This window comes from Cryptotermes secundus, unplaced genomic scaffold, assembly GCF_002891405.2.
Source record: "Cryptotermes secundus unplaced genomic scaffold, Csec_1.0 scaffold371, whole genome shotgun sequence".
NCBI classification, from domain to species: Eukaryota; Metazoa; Arthropoda; class Insecta; order Blattodea; family Kalotermitidae; genus Cryptotermes; species Cryptotermes secundus.
In genome coordinates this window covers 273,233-294,547 of record NW_019741978.1, presented here as the reverse complement: position 1 = coordinate 294,547, position 21,315 = coordinate 273,233, and the positions used below count along the sequence as shown (strand labels likewise).

Below are 21,315 nucleotides of genomic sequence, written 5' to 3'. Positions count from 1 at the left end.
CATACAAGGAAAACTACATCAGAAAAAAGTCTACTTCATCCAACTGTACAGGCAAGCCATTTCCTCCAATAAATGGGAAGGGTGTTTGGAAGGTTAATTGGTAATAAATAATAACTTTCTCTTATAACTTATGTTTTTATTTAAAAAATACAGTATTTTGGAGGCTGGAGTATGTCTCTGTCGTCAGATAAAACCTACTCGGTTACACCCAACTGATTGAGCTAGTCACTGTCTCAGGACACATGAACCAACATAAGATAGGGTATACAAACAAAGCACAGCACAAACCATCTGCGAGAGTTAAGACATTAAAATGTTAAAAAAAAAACTCCATACATATGAGGCCTATCACCAGAGTACTATCAGAACAGAAGTAATCACTGATGAGATACAAGGGTCGTACTGAAAGTCATGAGCAACAATTCTTTGTAAAGTAACATGCTTTATTATTGACAAACGAAATACACCACCTCAATCAACAGACCTTTCTTTATTTTTCCACATAATCGCCACTTCTTTGTACACATTTCTCCCAGTGTTCTGGGAGTTTGAAAATTCCCCTTCTGTAAAATTCCATTCCAGCCATCTGAAGACACTGATTCACCACTTTCTGAATTGCCTCCCTTGTCTCAAAACATTGTCCACACAGCTCATACTTCACAAATCCGAAAAGATGGTAGTTGGAGGGTGCCAGATCTGGGCTATAGGAGGGGTGTGGAAGAACTTCCCACCCAATCTTTGCAATTGCTTCCAATGTGACCTTTGTGGTCTTCGGTCAATAATTGCGGGACCCAACAAGCACAAACTTTCCTATAGCCCAAGCTTTCAATCATCTCCTGTACTGCACTGTGCCCTATGCCAAGTTTTTGGGCTATTGTGTCTACAGTCACATGCCTGTCATCTTCAATGATCTCATCCACTCTTTCCTTGTTGCGTTCAGTTGAGGCTGTTTGAGGACGACTGCTCCAAGGCTCACCTTCGATTCTGGTGTTCCCATCTTTAAAATGTTTCACCCATCTTTGAACACTGCTCACACCCATGCACACACTTCCATAAGCACGCTGAATTCAGAAAGCAGTGCTTCAGTGTCTTCGGATGGCTGGAACGGAATTTTACAGAAGGGGAATTTTTAAACTCCAGAACGTTGGTAGAAATGTGTACAAAGAAGTGGCGATTATGTGGAAAAATAAAGAAAGGTCTGTAAATTGAGGTGGTGTATTATGTTTGTCAATTATAAAGCATGTTATTTTACAAATTGTTGCTCATGACTTTGAGTATGACCTATGTAAATTCTCTGTATGATACCAACATAAAAAACACTAATTTTCCCATTTATTCTTCATTGGATTGAGTTGTAGTTTTCTAACTTCTGCTGTGATAACAGGAATCCAGATGGGAAAGATGTTCAAGCTGGGTTCATAGATCAGATGGTCTACTGGAGACATGAGCATGCTCATTGCATTTCCTGTATGTGGTCTGGTTTAATATGCAACATATTTTGCAGCCTTCTTCGTACACATGTTGGGCTACTTTTAATTTTCAAAGAGACCCAGTATCAGGTTATATTTGTGCCCCTTAACGCATACTTCTGAAGGTCTGCTTCTTTTGCCGACATAACATCTGCCATGTTCACATGGGATGTTGTACACACACTTCTTTGTCTGTTCAACATCTAACTAGTCCAGTTTTCATCAATGTCCAACTGAGTGTATATTTAGTCCTGAAAATGGTCCTGACACTGAAACAGTTTCCAGTGTGTCTGATCTTTTCATGAGCATTACATTTCTTTACCATGGCCAGGGCTTGAGGTGGGGCGGGATGGCATCCTGGTTCTAGTTTAATTCCACCTCAAGCACTGACCATGGCACATCATTTTTCAGAGCCACACACGTGAAAAGTAGTACTGCAGATAATCTGACCTGTAGCTTGTCAAACTGTGTTCGATATAATGAATTCTGCTCATTCCATTCACCTGCTTGCTGTCTTCAGATTTGATACCCTTCCAAATGGTACTGACAACTTTCACATGTAAGAGGAGAATGTGTACAATATACAATTTATTCTTACCATAACTTCACAAACATAAATGGAGTGGGAACATGAATTTTGTGATGAAATATAGTACTACACATTTTTAACAATAATTTTCTAGCTGATATTCAAACTGGTAAGTCAGGACTATCACATCTTCAGGTTCTGAATATAAGAGACAGCCACCAAATATGGAATGCTCAATGTACAGCTGAAAAGAGGTTGTCCAGTTTAGGATGTGGGGTAACAACCACTGTCTTTGCACAAATTCTTTGGAATGACCTACACAACAGAAAAAGGATGAGATCTGGGACCTGGAAACTCTACTATCCCTCTAAGACAAGTTCACAGAAACTGGCTGAAAGAGAATTGAGGTATCTTCCCAATTATCAACACCAATGTAGGGGAAAAGTACACTAAGAATTAAAAAAAAATATATATACTCCCAAGATACTGCTGAATACAGATATTCAACAATACTGATCAGACCTTCAGATAATATATGGAAAAAAGTACTGAACATAAAATATAATTCATTTTTCTCTACAACTGTAGTTCACAACATTTTTGCTCTGATAAATATTTAGCGAGATACACTAAAGATACAAGCAGAAACACAGCACATCTTCATACAATGGGGTCATTACACAGTACATCTTCATACAATGGGGTCATTACAATCATCCAATCAAAATTAAAATATCTGTAAAATGCTTCAGTACCCAGTTTCATGAAAATACATCCAGCACTGCTCAAGGTGTTTCACACAGCCAGGGCTGCAAATGGCTTAAAATGGGTGCACAGATAAGCTGCATGGAAGATGATCTGTGCACGGTTACTTGACAATATCCTGCAGTATAGTGCTGTAATCATGTAAGACAGATAAGAAACCTCAACTTGGAAACAATTATGGCGAAACCATGGCACATGCACTGATGATACAAAAGAAATGCTGACAAAAGTTAAATATTGAGACCAACCCTCTGGGATGGACAATGCCCATGATTCAAACATTAATTTCTACTAACTTTCAGAAAATACTTTGAGGTAGTTCACAAATGCAGTAAAAAAGAACAGTACCTTTAATGTGTTAATTTTCAGTATCAATGAAAACCCATGTGTAATTCAGATTTCTCCTGATGGCCAGCACTGTTACAAACTAGTTCATTTACTCAACTAAGTCACTCAATCAATCAGCCGACACACCCGAGAAACCAGCTTCATGTTTTTACTTCGGTTTTGTCTCTTGATCAGTGACGTAACGGATGAACACATTATCTTCTGGCATATTCTCTGGTGGTGCCTCCAGTTCATACATGTAGGAGCATGCAATAGCAAGGACAGTGCCTACACAAAAAAACAATACACCAATTTCATACACAATGCATTAAGTACACTTAAATTTAATTGAGGACTGATATGATGAGTGTCACGCTGCACAAAATAATAATTAAACAATTTCCAGAAAAATGTACAATGCCTCCCCACATTCAAATGTTTTACAGTGCATCATGAGGCTAATAAATACTTTGTGTTAATAACTACAGAATCTGGTGGCTCAACTGTGCATAATCTCCATTTGCACAGACTATAATTATGTTAAATTTGTCCAATATAATTTCAAAATTTTGCAATCACCATGCTTTTAGTTAACATTTAAAAAATGTTTCATGCAGCAATTCAATTTATGGACAAGCTACATGACAATAAATAAGAAATGGAGGGTTATGTGTCCAGTAGCTACTTTGCAGAACTTCATATCCAATACTAAGAGGAAAACTGGAACCAATCCCTGTGAAGAAAACGACATTCTGACGATAAACAGGTTTGGGAATCAGTAACCCTCTACACAGAATGCCTCACACTATTCTTATGTCCTCTGGCCTGTTTCATCTTGTCTTGTGTTTTCATATATATACACATATTTCTGGTCTGTGACATAATGGTATTTTTGGGGCGCTACTCATAGCTTCACAGACACTTAAAACGTATAACAATTCTGTCAATTTCTTATGTTTTCTTATTCAGATTATACATACTTTAATTACTTCTGTATTGTTCCTAAGTCTAGGAAGGTAAATCCAGCCCCACTGATCTTATGAACTTCATTTCAGTTCATATGAACCAACAGTTTCACTCCCCAGTTTTCATAGTTGTAATTCAACATAAGTACTGCCATCACTTAACAAAATTGTTGTCATGTGCTTTGCAATCTTCTGTCTCAGAGCTCCTCTTATTGTTCCACACATCCCCTGGAATTTATTCGATTCATTAATACTGCTAACTTAATTTTCTGACCAAAGGAAGACAACCAACATACCATCATGACTGAAGCAGAGTGACGAGATAGATGCATTATAGCGGTGAAACTGACACAGTCGTTTCTTGTTAAAGCCATCCCATATGTTGACATAACCATCGGAACCACCTGTTGCAAATGTATTATAACCTGTATGGAAACTGAGAAAACAGAAAAGTCATCCCAATTAGGGACATCCTGAAACAATATAAATAAGTACTTTCATGAAGTATGCCATCTTCTGGGATGTGGCACCGTGTTGATCTTGTGTGAACCGACATCTCGGAGGAATGTTGATTCATCTGTCACATCCCAGAAGACGGCATTCTTCATAGTCACCACCATGAAAACCTCAGATTTTCCGACGTTTCAGAGGAATGTCAGTTCACACAAGATCTACACCTGTCACATCCCAAAAGATGGCATTCTTCATAGTCACCACTGTGAAAACCTCAGATCTTAAAAAAATATTTTTGTGTTTAACTTATATTCATATACACTCAACTCTCGATTATCCGGGGGTGGATAAACTGGTTTCCGGCTTAACCGGAGCTTTTTTGAGGCTTATATGTTGTTTAATATTCATTCACTTCTGTTTCACATGGTGAGTTGTAACACTATTTTCGCACTAGTGTGAACCAAACTCTGCATTTTTTGGTCCTGTTATGCTAACGCAATGTTCTAGGGTAGGGGCAAAAGAATGCAAGGATTTGTGGAAAGTTTCAAGGACAGATACACCGCCCCAGTTAAGTTTCTTTGTGTCAATCTTCAAGTGCGTTAGCAAAATGTCAGGGTGTAAAAGGAAGCGTGTTGTGTTAAGTATTCAACAGAAAAAGGAAAATGCCGCAAAAAAGTAAACGACAATATTAAATTTTTTTAAGTGTTAAGTGTGAATATTCGTAAAAAGTGTTGGATGTTGTTGAAGATTGTGATTGAAATAACTAATTCATACTTCAGTGTAAAGTAGAAAAGTATTAAATAGGCCATGAGATGACATAAAAATGAGGTTGAATAAATTTAAATACAGGTAGGACTATAGTATTATGAAGGTACAGTATTACAGTACTACTTTTAATAAAATTTGTCTTAACCGGGTTTTCGATTAATCGTGATTTCCATCCCCACCATTATCACGGATAATCGAGAGTTGAGTGTATTTCCCATTTTCCCACTCATGCATATGAAAATTTCTATTCCATGTTACTAGTAGATCTGTACAGTTCTTACTACATTGACAACAAATGAAACTTGTCAGATTCTCACTCACATAATTTCTGTAGAAATGCACACATGAAAGAAAATTATATTTCTAAGATATAACACCATGCAGTATTGGGAAAGCCAGGCAGTTTTCTTCTGGAACATTAGCTAACTTTCCCTGAATTACAGGCCTTAAAGTCCTGAAGATAGAACCCTTCATAACCACTGCTGAGAGAACCTCACACCCTTTACAAATAAAAATTTATTTTTTATGTTGTGAGGATGGAATATGGAAGGAACTGGTTGCAGGTCATCTTTAATAGTATTCACAGGGTCTGACTTTTAATTTCAGCTACCAGAGTAGCACTCACATTTCCCTTCATTCCATAACTCTGGTATTATGTCATGTGTACTGTAATTTGATATCTGCTCATGAGAAAAGACATTTAATTCTGTAAAAGCTTCCTTCTTCAGTACCCTGCACATATAATAAATACTAACCTTCATTGCAGGACCAAATTTAGAATTTTATTAACAAGGTATTTCATTTGTGTTGCAAAATACTACAGTTTTAAATTTTACACGAACATCTACCTCTAACAAAATGTCTAACTAAATGCCTTGACATAGTATGTGCAGCTGTTCAACAGTGTTTGGGCACAGGATTCCTTGTGAACATTTAGATTATGAAATCACGTAAAATGTATAGAGATGAAATTATTGGAGATCATAAGTGTGGGTTTCAATGTAACAGATCAACTACAAATCAGACATTTTCCATTCGTCAGATATTGGAGAAAAAATGGGAGTACAATGAGACAGTACATCAGCTATTCATAGACTTCAAGAAAGCCTATGATTCAGTTAGGAGGGAAGTATTGCACAATATTCTGATAGAGTTTGGGATACCCATGAAACTAGTTAGGTTGATTAAAATGTGTTTAAACAAAATGTATAGTAAAGTCCATGTAGGTAAACGTTTGTCTGATAAATTTCTTATCCAGAATGATCTAAAACCAGGAGATGCTTTATCACCACTCCTTTTCAACTTTGCTTTAGAATATGCCATTAGAAAGGTCCAGGAAAACCAGATGGGACTGAAAATAAACGGGACACATCAGCTGTTGGTCTATGCCGATAATGTGAATCTGCTGGGTGATAATGTAGATACCATAAAGAAAAACACATAAACTTGAACTGATGCAAGTAAGGAGGTTGGTCTAGAAGTAAACACAGAGAAAACTAAGTATATGTTGCTGTCTTGTCACCAAAATGCAGGAAAAAATCATGATATAACGATAGGAAACAGATGTTTTGAAAATGTGGCACATTTCAGATATTTGGGAACAATGATAACAGATTGGAACCTGATTCAGGAGGAAATTAAGAGGAGATTGAACTCAGGTAATGCTTGCTACCATTCAGTCAAGAACATTCTGTCTTCTCGTCTGCTGTCCAAAAACATAAAATTAGAATATACAAAACTATAATTTTGCCTGTGGTTCTGTATGGATGTAAAACTTGGTCTCTGACATTAAGGGAGGAACACAGACTGAGGGTGTTAGAGAACACAGTGTTGAGGAGAATATTTTGATCGAAGAGAGATGAAGTGACAGGAGGTTGGAGAAAACTGCATAATGAGGAGCTTCATAACCTGTACTCTTCTCCAAGTATAATTAGAATGATCAAGTCAGGGAGGATGAAGTGGGCAGGGTATGTAGCACGAATGGGGGATATGAGGAATGCATATAGGATATTGTTGGGAAAGCCAGAAGGAAAGAGACCAAGGTGTAGGTGGGTGGACAATATTAAAATGGATCTTAGAGAGACAGGATGGGATGGGATGGGTTGGATTGGTCTGGCTCAGGATAGGACCAGCTGAGGGCTCTTGTGAACACGGTAATGAACCTTCGGGTTCCATAAAATGCTGGGAAATTCTTGAGTAGCTGCAGAATTGGTCACTCCTCAAGAAGGGCTCAACTCCATGAGTAAGTAAGTAAGTAATCACATAAAATGACATTCACTTCAACAGGTATGTTACTAATGCATACTTAAAAATACATGAAGCAGACTAATCACCTGATAGCATTCACAGGATATATATTCTCAATGCCACCTTCTTTTATTCTATGGCATTTGAAGGCATATTTCTTCTTCTGGACCTCTGGACTTGTATCCAGGTATTCAACAGCAACTCTGCCTTCAATACTGCTAAGAACATAGCCCTACAAAAACCAACATAAATCTGACACAGTGGCTTTTAAAATGATAAATAATGTATGTACAAAACACTGCGAGCTAACTCATACACACACTTCATTTTATAGCAGCAACTCATCATTTTAAATGTCTCTCAGAATGAAGAATGCCATCTTCAGGGATGTGGTGTTGTGTAAATCTCACGTGAACCAACATTAAACAGGCAAGTATCGCCTCCATCTTCAAGATAGAAAAATCCGCAAGCAAGGAACCAGCGTGAGCAGGTGGCTGCTTGGTTCACACAAGATCTACATTATGCCACATCCCAGAAGGCAGCATTCTTCATAGTCACTGCCACAGAAACCTCAAATCTTACATCTCTCAGAATGTCTGGGAATATAAATGTCACACTTACAAAAGCTGTTAAAGAGCTTTATTTCACCACACACAATTCAACTCTTGACTTTACTATTCTGGATATGGACAAGATATCCCACCTGCACAGGCAGGCTATCAGAGATTATAAATTAACAATTATACAAAGTTACTAACCCATGCCTGTTATAAAATTCCACTCCTTGAAATTTTCTGATATACAATTCAAAACTTTACACCATTACATCATCATAAAGTATGTAATTTTTATATATAAAATCTACAGATATAAATTATGTTTGTATACAGTGGTGTTGCATCATGCAGTATTTTTTTTACAATTTAGCCACTTACAGCTGCATTTAGAACACATCAAAGTCAAATGTGACACCACTTTTACGATGCTGCATTGACTCATGCCAGTACCATGAACTTGAACATGGCAAAATGGGTATCAACTGACGAACATAACAAAAATTGTGACGGTAAACATATTATTACATATTACATCTGTAGATACATTCATGCTCTACCTCCTTACCATCCCTACAAAATTAAACTCCCAATTCAAACAAACACACGACATTTATATATTAAGCCAGATTATCATTAGGCAATATGCCTCAATTTCATCTTAATAAATGAAACCTGTACAGTAATTTTGGGGAAAAGAGAGTCCTTTCATTGTCACCTGTTTGTTGGGGAAACAGCGAATACATCGTGTCTGGTACTTGAGACTTGACTCCCTGCGTTGATGAACATAGCCCATATTGCGAAGGTCCCAAACATATACTTTGCGCCCTGCTGTGCCCACCACAAACTTTTCACCACACAGGCTCATTGTGTACACCTGAAGGACACAAAACACAGTACTTTTTCTTTTTCAAGTATGAAATATAGGTTCTTAATAGTATGCATCCTGTTGTGTTTCATAAACAAGGTACACAAAATGTATACAAAAGTATGCAGTCTATACAATAATATTCTGTATTTAAAACAAAATAGACAACAAGATGCATACTACGTATTAATATTGTAAATGCTAGTCATGCATTATCTACTTTGTTTTAAATACAGAATACTGTGGTGTAGACTGCATACTTCTGTATACATTTTATATACCTTGAGATATATGTTAGTTACTGTTATGATGTGTCACCTTTCATGTTAACAGTTCTTAAATTAACAGATTTATCCTCAACATCACTTTGAAGAAACCTAAAAACCCTTTCATAAAATACATTCCCAAAATTCAATTAACGAAAACCTCAGTATGTCTGATACTACATGTGATGAAATGATACACGAACATGAATTGCAAATTGGTATTAATTTGTGTACTTCACAATTCTGTATTTAAATTACATGTATTGGATATCATGAGTTTGTTCAATTTATCATAAAAACATACCAAAGCAATATTATTTCAATTTATTAAACAGAAATTTCCAACCACTTGATTTTCATAACAAATGAACTGTCTCTACATTAGACCCCTGATAATCCTTGCAGGTAGTTTTGTCTGGTTTATAGAAGACTCACAACATTGCAAAATTAATTCTAAGTTCACTTGATCCATCTGCCTGTACATATCAAACAACCTAAGAATCACTGGAGTTTCATGAAATTTGATACTGGAGAAAACAAACTGACCAGCCATTCCAGTTTTCACTTACATCAGAAAACTTTTAATAGCAACTTTACATCTTTCTAGGTTTCTGCACAAAGTCAACATACTTGTATAATATATTTTTTCAATATATTCTAGGTGTATTTTACATATCTGTATATACTTAATTCCAATACTCATATTTAATTTGAGGCACAATTCTGTATCACAGAGTATAACGTTGCACCAAATATGAATCTATGTATATTAGCAGTTCAATGACCCTAGACGTATTCCTACATCACTGCCTGATGGTGGTCCTATGAGACCAAAACATGTAGTATGAAATAAATATTAAATTGTAAAATACTGATTAATTACAAATCACTTTGTTGTTGTGACGGTTAACCTAGCTATATATGTTGTGCACACATATTCAGTGTAAATTTCTGAACATTTACAATTTCTTCATTAAAACCATCACAACACAACTATACTAAGGTCAGTGTTTACTTTTGCTCTGCTACTAGGCACTGACCATAATATTGTTGTGTTGTGACTGTTTTAATAAAGAAACTGTACATTATAACACAACACGATGCATGAAATGAAAATTCAGAATACTTATTTCATAGAAAAATGTTCCAAACAAGAGTTGTAGAAAAAATTAAATATGCATTTTATGTTCATATTTCTACTGTTTTCAGGACCATTGAGCATATCAGATGCTATGGATACATTTCCAGATTTCTACATTCTTCTATTACCATGGCCTCCTGATCACACTGGAAACCTGGATTATCCTTGATTTACAATTATTTGTTCATTTTCCCCATTCAGTAGCAGGGATAATTGGAAGTATATTATATTTACTTAAAAAATTGAACAGGAAATACAAAACTGTTCAACTCTGAAGTTTAGTCAACATTACAATTTTCTTATACTTAACAACAGTGAATCTCTCACATAAGTTGCACGATGCATGCAACCAATACCTTGTCTGGCTGCGTGTATGTACCAACACACCGTGGACTCCTGGGATCCCACAACTTTGCACTTGCATCCCAGCTTCCTGTCAGTATTCCGTTCACCTCAGAAGAATACTCAACTGCTCGAATTGCATTATCATGTGTACCAACTATAGTTTCTGTAACACAAAAAAAATATGACAAACAAACAAACAAACAACAAACTCCGTGGTTTTAGTCCGCCAGAAAACTATACCATCCGAGCGACCGCCGCTAGTCGGCGAAGTTAGTAACAACTTTAGCAGATAGAGGGTGTCATGTGGTCAGCGCAACAAATTCCCAAGGCCATTAATTTCGGTTTTCTAGACCGGAGCCGCTATTTCCTTGAAATAGCTCCTCAGTTATCCTCATAAGGCTGTGTGGACCCCATTCTCAGAAAATCCGGTAGTGCCGGGAATCGAACCCGGGAATTCTGGATCTGTAGCCAGGAATTCTGGAAACATAAAATTATTGAGCTGTCAGCAGATAACACCATGAAGTGAGCACCATGACAAACTTGTTATCTAATGCCTAGTTTTTGGTGGGGGTGGGGGAAACATCTGTTGTTCGTCAATCATCCAAACTTCAGCAACAGTTTTTTTCCTTAGTGGGGTGGGACTAAGTCCACTTGGTACTGCAACCACTTCTGACCTATTGTACCAGCCCCAGCTGATGGATGAGGGTGATTGTGGAGCAATTGGTGGAATGAAGACTGGCATGGGAAACCAAAGTACTCGGAGTAAACCTGCCCCAGTACCAGTTTGTCCACCAAAAATCCTACATGACCAGACCCAAGCTCAAACCCGGGCTGCCGGAGTGGGAAGCCAGCGACTAACTGCTTGGGCTATGGCACAGCCCTCAGCAACAGTTAGTGGTCCCAATATGGAACCAATTTTCAATTACTGTTTCTTATCCACTCACACGCTGGTTTACATATGAAACCATTTTCATAAAGAGATCTCTAAATTTTATATTTCTTCAATTCTGAGGATTTTATGAGCACGAATGGCTGATCTGTACTGAACTTCCCATAAAATAAAGCTTAATTCGTAGAATTAATAGAGACCTCAGGGACTTCAACTGAATTAATATGCGAACTGAATAATCTGCACAAGAATAACCAAGAGCCTATTGCACCGTCTTTACATTTAATCTTGTTTCTACGAATGAGACCCTTACCAAAAGTCTGTTTCTTGCTTCAATCCTATATTATATTTCCCAAACCATCCGAACAGGTTATCCCACTCCCTAGTCATGCAATCCCTCATCCAATTATTTACTTAACAATATAAGTTCTCTCAGACTGAGGGATTGGCTAGTGTCCATACAGAAACCTGGTATGCATTTCCTGATTTCTCCTGCTATCTGCTCTCATAAGTCTATTGTCATTTCTTACTGTCACTGCAAAGCAGTAGAACTCTGCCACATTCTTAAAAGATTCACCAGCAATTATTTCCTTAGTGATGTCACATTCAGTTTCACTCATCCAAAACTTCTAAAAATAAAAATAAAAAAAAAACCTCCGTGGCCTGTAGTCCTCAAGCAAACTATCCCAACCAAGCAACCACCACTTGTCAATTAAGTTGGTGCCAACTTTTGTGGATAGAGTGTGTCACGTGGTCAGAGCAACGAATCCCCACAGCCATTAATCTCGGGTTTCTAGACCAGAGCCGCTATTTCCTTGAAATAGCTCCTCAATTATCCTCACGAGGCTGAGTGGACTCTGTCCCAGATCCACTACTTCTCAGAAAATCTGGTGGCGCCAGGAATCAAACATGGGACTTCTGGATCTGTAGCCAGGAACTCTGACCACTAGGCCACAGAAGCAGTCCATCCAAAACTCCTACAATACATGGAATAAATATCACCAGGATTACATAGAAAATCGCAAAACAAAACCCTATAACGAAGAACAGAAGAAAATAAACTGGTGCCAATTTAAAGAGTTCTACATTCTGGAATATAATGTTGTTTAGCACACTGGAAGTCAAGTTTGCTGCCTGCTTTATGCTGGTTTCTTGCTTGGTTCACTTTCACCTTGAAACTGCAGGTGACATGTTCCTCTGAAACATCAGTTGACTTTTAATGGCCTACACAGTGTTTCAACCCAGAAGACAGAACTTTTCACAGCCACTACTGTGAGTACCTCAAGCTCTACACACCACTTACTTTTAGCAATTAGCAATATCTATATGGCCTACTTGTGTATCAGTGCCAGGGATAACACACCTGTATTGCTATTGAAATCATACATCTTCAAAGTGTTGTCCAGCCCACCACTGTATGAATGCACAGCATCCTGCAACAAAAGAAAATGAAAATAAGCATTTCATGCAATTTCCATATTTTTCAAATGTGTTCCTTGAAATTCTACAAGCTCCACTAATCTCACTACATATGCCACACTGCATTATCTTGTTATTATATTCTTGATTCATACATTATATTACAGTGATAAAGAGGCCCAAGTCAAACCACTTGCCTCCTCGTGGTGTTCCCCAAAAGCAGAGGACTGGCCTGCCTTGCAAGAGACAAATTGGTGTAGCTCATTAAGGGTGCTGGTGCCCTAAGATAAGTGTGCACTATTGTGCCGAGGTCTGCAGAGCACTGAGGGAGCAGTGTGGTGAATGGTGAGATACAAATATCCCACTGCAAGCTAGCATTTCCCCACATGCATGGCTTTGTGTGGGGTGACAGATCTCCCTGCAGCAACCAAAGTCACTACTCAGGGACTTTACTGGCGGTTCACTGAGAGAGAGGCTTTCTTTTGGTGGGGCAAGCAACCTGACCACTGAGAGGAATTTGATGGGCTAGAAGAGGCAGCCATGAAGAGGAAGGCTCTCCTTAAGGTATTCAGGGATTGAGCAGGTACAGCCAGGACAGTGACTACAGCCCTGCTGAAAATGTTGGCAACTGAGAGAAATAGGCTCAAGTTTTCCCATCACTGGTATCCTGGGAGACAAATTCCATCTACATCAGAGGGACCAGCTGTGTGGTCTCCTACTGCTACAAAGAGGTCTTCTGTATCAGAAGGTTTAGTTACTTTGTCTTCTGCTGCAATGGGAATAGCCAAACCTCTCTGACCCTCTGGTGAGTGGCCCATTGAGGGTAACGCATAAAGATTTCTTGATGGAAATGGGTAAGAACTGGAAGAAGTGGAGTGTACTGAAGATCACTTGGTGCAGGGCGCAGGTATCAGCTGGATTCAATTGTGGTTCTGGTGGAGACCAGTGATGAATGCTCTACTATCCTTGGCCAAAGGGTTCCCACCATCAGTGGACCAGGTTCTGCATTCTGCTCTTCGGCTGCTGTGAACAGGCAGCTAAATTTTCCAAGAGATTATGTTGAGGAATCCAATGGGGATGAGAGTGAAAGAGGTGTCTTCATGGAAACGGCTAAGGCGATGATCAAGAAGAACTAGCCAGGCTAGCAGATGAGATGCGATGGGGGAGGAGAATATCAATCTTGGGGGCCAAGTGTGTCCCACAACTGGTCTATACATTGTGGAGAAGAATGAAAATTATTTGTCCTGCCAGAAGTCAAATCACTGATTCCCAACTGTCCAGCAGGTAGCCTAGTCATTACACTATGTTTGATCATCTGACATCATTTACATTACTGAAGAAACATAGCATGCTGATTCAGGGTAACAAAGAGAATGTGTTCAGTTACAGAACATGGGGCAGAGGACAAAGCAAAACAGAATAACTCCTGTTTTCCATCACTGTACTTGCTGTGACCATCATTCTTCTAATTACATGATGATCTAGAAAATGGGGAGGGGGAGAACACTATAAGTAATACCTGTTACATATTCCATTAATAAAAAGAAGTTATATGATGACTTACATTGCTTACTTTCCTTCAATAACTTGGATCTATACAAAGATGCCAATTAATAATTTTACAATTTAATGAGGAGAGCCAGGATAATGTGGTTGGTATAGTGACTGGCTATGGGCTGGATGAGCGAGGGGTCGCTGTTTGAGTCCTGGTAGGGTCAAGAGTTTTCTCCACGTCATGCAGACTGGCTCTGGGGTCCACCCAACCTCCTATCTAATGGGTACCAGGGTCTCCTTCCCCCAGGGTGTGAAGCTGACCACTCACCTCCAGCTAGTGCTGAGGTCAAGAAAATGTGGATCTATACATCCACTCACTCCCCTATATGCCTTCATGGCATAGTGCTTAATTAGTTAAGAACAGGGACAACTTTACCTTTATTTTACAATTCAGTTATCCACTTTTGCATAATTTGTAACAGCAGGTCCCAGATATATTCAATTTGTTGGATCTAACCATAAAGTTTCACATTCACCACAAGAAAAAAAGTTTCGCACTATGCTGAGCCAGCTATCCAACTGGTACAAGGTGGTAAATCAAGCAGGACATGGAGACAAGTACTCAGTTCCATCTATTATATGATATATACCTCCACTCCCCCACACATTTTCATGGCGTGGTGCTTACTTAAGAACAAGAACAACTGCACTTTTACATTAATTTTCACTAGTCACTCCCACCTCAAAAGTTCGCAGAGCTACCATGTTGGCATATTAATAATATAAAGATGTGTTCACATCTAGGGACATAATGTTAAGACAAAGTTCCATGAAAATCTGCAACTGGTTCAGAATATATGAAATGAGGAGCAGACAAAGGATTACACCATCTTTCCTTAAAAAATCAATAGAGTATACTAAAGTAGGATGCACATATAAATTGTTTTAATGTCATACAAATCACCTCACCTGAAAACAAACATCCAAAACAGGCCTGTCATGTGTATACTTGAGCCTCATATTATTCGTGATTACATCATACAGACGAACAGTACTGTCCCAGGAAGACACAAGTAGAAACTGTGCAGAGTTAGGTCCAAATTTAACAGATGATATGCCATCCTCTGGCGGTGTTTTCAGTTTGAATTCCGTTCTGGATTCAGTCATATCCTAAACAAAGAATTACAACAATTACAAATATCACTAACTTTTCATAAAACAGTATTACAGAGATATTAATCAAGTTAATTCCTTACACTACTCTTTAGCCTTCAAAAGGCAGTAAGTAATGCAAGAGACACAAAAATGTTTTCCTTTATTTCTTGGCAATTTCTTCCACATATTATTTGCTTTATGTGGTTACTGTAAATTGTTATTTAATACTAGGGGAATTTACATTGCAGTTAGCTATGCTGTGATGCAATTGTTATCACTGCATCACTAGTTACAGAACTGTAATATTCTCTTGCATCTCATTATGACCAACAAGATTTTTGCATTCATTCAGAATTTGGATGGCCAACAAGTAATGTGAAATCACAGGACAATTAAAAACCTACATAATCAACTGAACTCTGGGGGAATACAAACTGGTTAAATTCAAAATACGAGTGACATGTATACTGCTGAAGTAACCTGCTCAGTGATACACATGAACTGAGTAGGCATGTTAACATAGGCCTCGCTATTTTAAATTTAAAAAACCGGAGACACCACTATAGAAGTTAACCAAAGTTTGACTTTGAAGATGTATGAAGTATCCCAAGATTTCAAACATGGTTTTGAAAATCCTTCTCCCATTTTTATGCATCTGTGAGTGTGAAACAGGGCTTTCAAGCTTGCTTCAAACAAAAGCTAAAGCCTGGTCTGTGGACTTAGCTGCCCTCACAATATAGTGTAAGTTGGAACAATGTTTTAAAGGTGAGTTTACTATGAATTTCTAACATGCATTTAGGAACTGTTACCCAAACTATTGATAGCGCTAGTACAAATGGAACTTGAGAACTGCTGTAAGTACCTTTTCTTCAAGCCACAACAAGTAACTCATTTTAATTTAACATGAATAACACAATAATGCTTCCCAACAAACATCCCTGAGTCGGGGAATTGAAACAAGGTGTAACAAGAAGTTTATGTATTCCTGTTTGTACAATATAAACATATACGTCAAACGATTTTGTTAACAGCTGTGCTCAATGATAATGACACACGAATTCCTAACCTATATTTAGGTATATACTTAGACCAGTCGATATTATTAGCATCAAATGAATTTGACACATGGTAAATGCACAATGGCAACCAATTCATAAATACCGATCCAGGAAACTGGGCTATTAATTAATCCTGCAATTCAACCAATGTGTGAAAACTAAGTTATTACTTCCTGCTACTGTGTAACTCTGTACCCTCACTTCGAGTAATTTACCGTAACGAAACTATCACATTCGAAAGGTTTATGTTAATATATCGTAATCCAAATATTTAATAGTATTACCTTCCCTCTACAGACAAATCAACCAATTTTGTTTCAAAACCACGAATTACAATGACACACCACAAACGCATCCAAGAAATCGAAATACATTTGTTTATACACTTACTACTTTTCCTACCGCTTACTAAGTTGTAGCTAAAACGGTTAAAATCGTTCAAAAACTTTCACGTGCACCCTCTGTCAACTCAATGTTATTGGTTGACATCGTAACCGTCGGGCAATCACGGACATTTAATGCTGCCATCTATATTCCTGTCAGCCGATTGCTGCAAGTTGTTCGCCGCCGCCACTGCCAATATCTCTGTCGGTTAAAAGGCTCGCTATCATAACACTCTCCTACGCGTGCTATCGCCCTCCCCACGGGCGATAGGAGTAGGAGTAGAACACATTGCCTCAAAATCTATAAATAATTCATCAGCATACATTACAAACATGGTGCGTGTGCTAAATTTTGAGGTTACGTTGAATAAATTTAATGCAGACATAGCCTAAACTCAATTTCTTGGTTGGATCAATGAGTTAACATAGAACTATGATATTCAAAACAAAAGATTTCTAGGGCTATAAATACTGTATGTAATAGAAAAGTATCCCTCATGACTTTTACAGTTCTTCAATTTTTAGTTATATTTAATAGTGCTCCCCTTTTATGGTTATTTACAGTTAGGAAATTGATTTAATGTCATCATTGCTACAGGAATTAAATTATCCCAATCTTAAGAAATGTGACAATAATTAAGCAACACATAATAAAGCCATATCATCGTGAATTAACAAAGATATACCAAACTCCACACCTCCACACATTCTTAAACTTCTTAAAGTGTAGCCAACGTCCACTGTGATGACTGTGATTGGTACCGTACCGACTGGTATAAAACGGCCTAGAGGAGCGACAAGTTTTGCAGGGGAAAAAAGATGGTAGTAGTGATTTGTGCAGATGATGATCGCACATGTTAGCATTCCTGCTATGCTAGTTGCAGCGAGCTGTTGATGGTTCATGTCGTTCGTGTGTTGTCGAGACAGGTCGAGGCGGGAATTATGGTAATTTTTCTCGTTCTTGTGATCGTTGTGATCTTATTGTCGGTGATTGTTTCGTGGAGTTGTAGTGTGTATCTAAGTAATATACAGACACACGGGAGAAACAAATTCACCATGAACCCCAAGTGTTTTATTGTTGTCTATATAAAGAACTGCACCTTCTGATTCGAGAATAATTTAAATATATAGGATATAAAATGCAAAACATCTGTATCAGTCAATCTGACAGCCCTAGTGGGCATACTCCACAACAGTTTCCACGAAAATGGAACTGTAGTATTGACCGACCACTTACAGCTAAAGAATATGATTCATTAATTCATTTAGCTGAACATGCAATATTCATTGATTACAATGACAGTTGTTTCAGCAAAGCTGTGGAATCTATTAAAAATGAACCCTTGATTGGAATTGATGTGAAGGCAACAAATATTGATAACCATTATGAAGTGACACTTCTTAGCATTTCCACACAAACATGTGTATACCAGTTTGACATACTGAAACTTGGAATGGCAGCTTTTGACAATGGATTACGGTCTATTTTTGAAAGTAGTGTACAGAAAGTAATTCATAATAGCCGTCTTTCTTCAGGCTGTTTATATCATAAATACTCAGTCAGGATAGATAATGTTTTTGATACACAAGTGGGTGAACTAATGATAGAGAAGAATGTATGTGGATACTTTCCAAAGTATGTTTGTAGTTTACCAGAGTGCATGCAAATATTTCTGGGAATACCACCAAGAGTAGTGCAGTTTAACAAAGGTGATACGGTAATGTGGATGAAGCGTCCTTTGTCACAAAGCCTGAAGTTTGCAGGAGCACAGGATGCCATCTTTCTGTTGCCCCTACAGGAATCCATAATGGCCAAAATGTTTGTATCTTTAAAGAAAGGTATAAACATTTTCCTCAAAACAGTCAGAGATTCAGAATGTGATGAAGCTGCTCAGCACATAGGAATGAATTATCTCGTTCCACAAGAATTTCTTGAGCTTGACTGTGGAAGCAGTGAGTCATAAGATTATGGTATATTACCTCCACATACTTTAATACTATGATATATTACTTTACATCATATGGTGAAATATGGAGATACAGTTATGGGACAAAAATATGGGGTTATATATTTCACATACACTAGTTTGCAACATATCCCACATCACTGCCAGTTTTTCTGTGGGTTAAAACTGACATCAAATGCATCAAGATAATGATACATCCAAATAATAAATGGCAATGTCACTGAATGGAATAATATCCCATATAATATTTTCTCATGTGTATGTCCGTCTGATGATGAACCTGAATTTACGATACTAGAAACTGAAACATAGAAACAGAATTAATGATATGACAAGGCACAGCCATAAATGTGGCAACTTATTGTGCAACACTGACATGACCATTCTGGACTTCTCTGGCAAGGTGTTCTGCTGGAACAGCTTTATGAAATAGAAACTGCAGTGAAACGATGGCCAGGTGAAAAGGATATGGACTTCTACTGGCAAGGAAAAGAGAAACTTGTTCCACAATATAAGTGTTTTAGTTTCTGTGGAGACCATGTATAAAAGTAGTGGGATGACAGTAGAATTACCTTATATTTTTTATGTCTAGGGTTGCAGGATTGTAATAGAAAACCTCAAAGTATATACCATACGAACTTACAGTTTGACCAGCTGTTGTACTATTTGGATTGACTTAAGAAACAGGTATTGGTCATTAGATACAGAACTATCCTACATGTGGCTGGTTCATAGAAGTCAGTAGCAAGATATTATCAGTCTACATTCAGTAGGAATACTTCAGGTCAGATTGCACTGAGTCAGCAGCTGATCATATATTGTTTCTATGGAAAAGTGAATGCTATTGTCACTTAGAGTGGTGCTCTTTCACAGACAGGTTACAATGGCAGAATCTGTTACTACTACAGTATCATTACAGGATGCTGAAAGACAAGTAGTGTGAGAATGTTGTGAATGTGCATGTTCCAACTGAATAGAAGTAATGATACAAAGGATAACTTTTTTGAGATGAAAAGATATGTTGTAAATAGGTAGAATGCAGAAGCAAGAAAATTATACAGGAAAGTCCTGATTTGCTTATTCAAATGATTATAATACTAAACTTGAATTTCTTCTGAAGAATATTCCTGTTTTTATTATGGATAGCCTCAACAAAGTAATTCCAGATTACTGGCCATAACCCATGAAAGGCTAATGATTATGTTATAGTCGACCCTCAGAAAGTGTCTCCATTTCACTATGCATCCTACTGTTCATCCATTATCAATGTCAGTTACTGAATGATTTCATCAGCTGACAAAGATTCAGTAGATAAATTACAAATAAAAAAATACCTACACCTACTGTTACAATACACAAATATCCATGCCAAAACCAGTGTCTGTGGTGTCATTGCATAAAACACATTGCAGATCTCCAATTCAGGCCTATGCTGGAAATATATATTTTTAATAGAAAAGTTTATGCTGTAGTGATTATTGTCAAGACATCCTTATCACTTTGAATTTCATTCCCCAAACTGTAATAAAATATTATATGGCATTTATATACTGCCTAATGGCTCAGTTGAAGTTGAATTATCAATGTCAAATGTAACTGATACAGATTTAAATTAGAAACCTTGGTGAAATATTTAAGTGTGCTCAAAATAGTAAAAGGATAAAAAAACCTTTATTCTGAATGATTTCAATGAGCACAGTTACATTATTCATAATGCCACACTTCGAAAAATTGATATTATGGCCACACAGCTTCAAAGACAGATGGACTAATTCTGCATTCATGTCTAGAGATGAGTTTTCTTATCTAACTGTGATGACCTGCATAAACTATGTATGTTCCATAGTTAAAAAAATCTTAACTAAGCAAATAGCTCTTGAATGACACAATATTTTTGGAAGTCTTCATGTTTGAGCATTGCCAGAAAATCACATTAGCATGCATTCACTCATGTGCAAACAGCATGAAATGAACAAGTGAGCATATGGCTCAGAGAACTTGAAATTTCGAATCTGTTGCCCAAAAATGCCACAGTTTTAAGAACGAGTGAACATTATGTGTAGAATTGGTCAAACCATCATCACAAACTTGCAACATGATTAGGGAAGCCTATGGGGATAAGGCCATGAGTTAGGCTGTACTGTACATATGGTTTACATGATTCAAGAATGATCAGCAATCATTGAACCTGTACAAGGAAGTACGAATGGTAGCTCACAATGAAACCACTGTCCAAGTTCAAAAGGCTGTCTG

General features: G+C 37.6%; 2 protein-coding genes across 4 annotated transcripts; one reads left to right on the top strand and one right to left on the bottom strand.

Moving 5' to 3' along the window:
- Positions 1 to 1,156: 1,156 nt before the first annotated feature.
- Positions 1,157 to 17,187, bottom strand: LOC111872891 (mitotic checkpoint protein BUB3). 3 transcript variants are annotated; one of them, XR_002844310.2, is made up of 9 exons: positions 16,997 to 17,170; positions 15,469 to 15,669; positions 12,950 to 13,019; positions 10,709 to 10,860; positions 8,796 to 8,954; positions 7,610 to 7,755; positions 4,352 to 4,491; positions 3,112 to 3,378; positions 1,157 to 2,894 (listed from the first exon to the last, which is right to left on the bottom strand). XR_002844310.2 is itself a non-coding variant. In XM_023867147.2 (8 exons), the coding sequence occupies exons 2-8, from the start codon at positions 15,664 to 15,666 to the stop codon at positions 3,260 to 3,262; spliced, it is 984 nt and encodes a 327-aa protein (XP_023722915.1). In that variant the 5' UTR covers positions 15,667 to 15,669; positions 17,103 to 17,187; the 3' UTR covers positions 1,157 to 3,259. The 3 variants fall into 3 exon arrangements, 2 of the variants coding, with proteins under 2 accessions (XP_023722915.1, XP_023722914.1); XM_023867147.2 differs by having other exon boundaries at positions 1,157 to 3,378; positions 17,103 to 17,187; XM_023867146.2 differs by having other exon boundaries at positions 1,157 to 3,378.
- Positions 17,188 to 18,234: 1,047 nt separating this feature from the next.
- On the top strand, positions 18,235 to 19,059 carry LOC111872880 (piRNA biogenesis protein EXD1). The gene has a single exon (XM_023867134.1). It carries the CDS (start codon positions 18,235 to 18,237, stop codon positions 19,057 to 19,059), a length of 825 nt encoding a protein of 274 aa, XP_023722902.1.
- Positions 19,060 to 21,315: the final 2,256 nt, after the last annotated feature.

Bases quoted from the DNA above. Each gene is read 5' to 3' on its own strand.
- LOC111872880 (XM_023867134.1), top strand. From the start codon at position 18,235: ATGCAAAACATCTGTATCAGTCAATCTGACAGCCCTAGTGGGCATACT.
- LOC111872891 (XM_023867147.2), bottom strand. From the start codon at position 15,666: ATGACTGAATCCAGAACGGAATTCAAACTGAAAACACCGCCAGAGGAT. The intron at 10,861-12,949 runs GTGTGTTATCCC...TTTGTGTTACAG, and splicing joins TGATTTCAATAGCAATACAG to AAACTATAGTTGGTACACAT. The intron at 3,379-4,351 runs GTATGTTGGTTG...TTTTTTGTGTAG, and splicing joins ACTCTGCTTCAGTCATGATG to GCACTGTCCTTGCTATTGCA.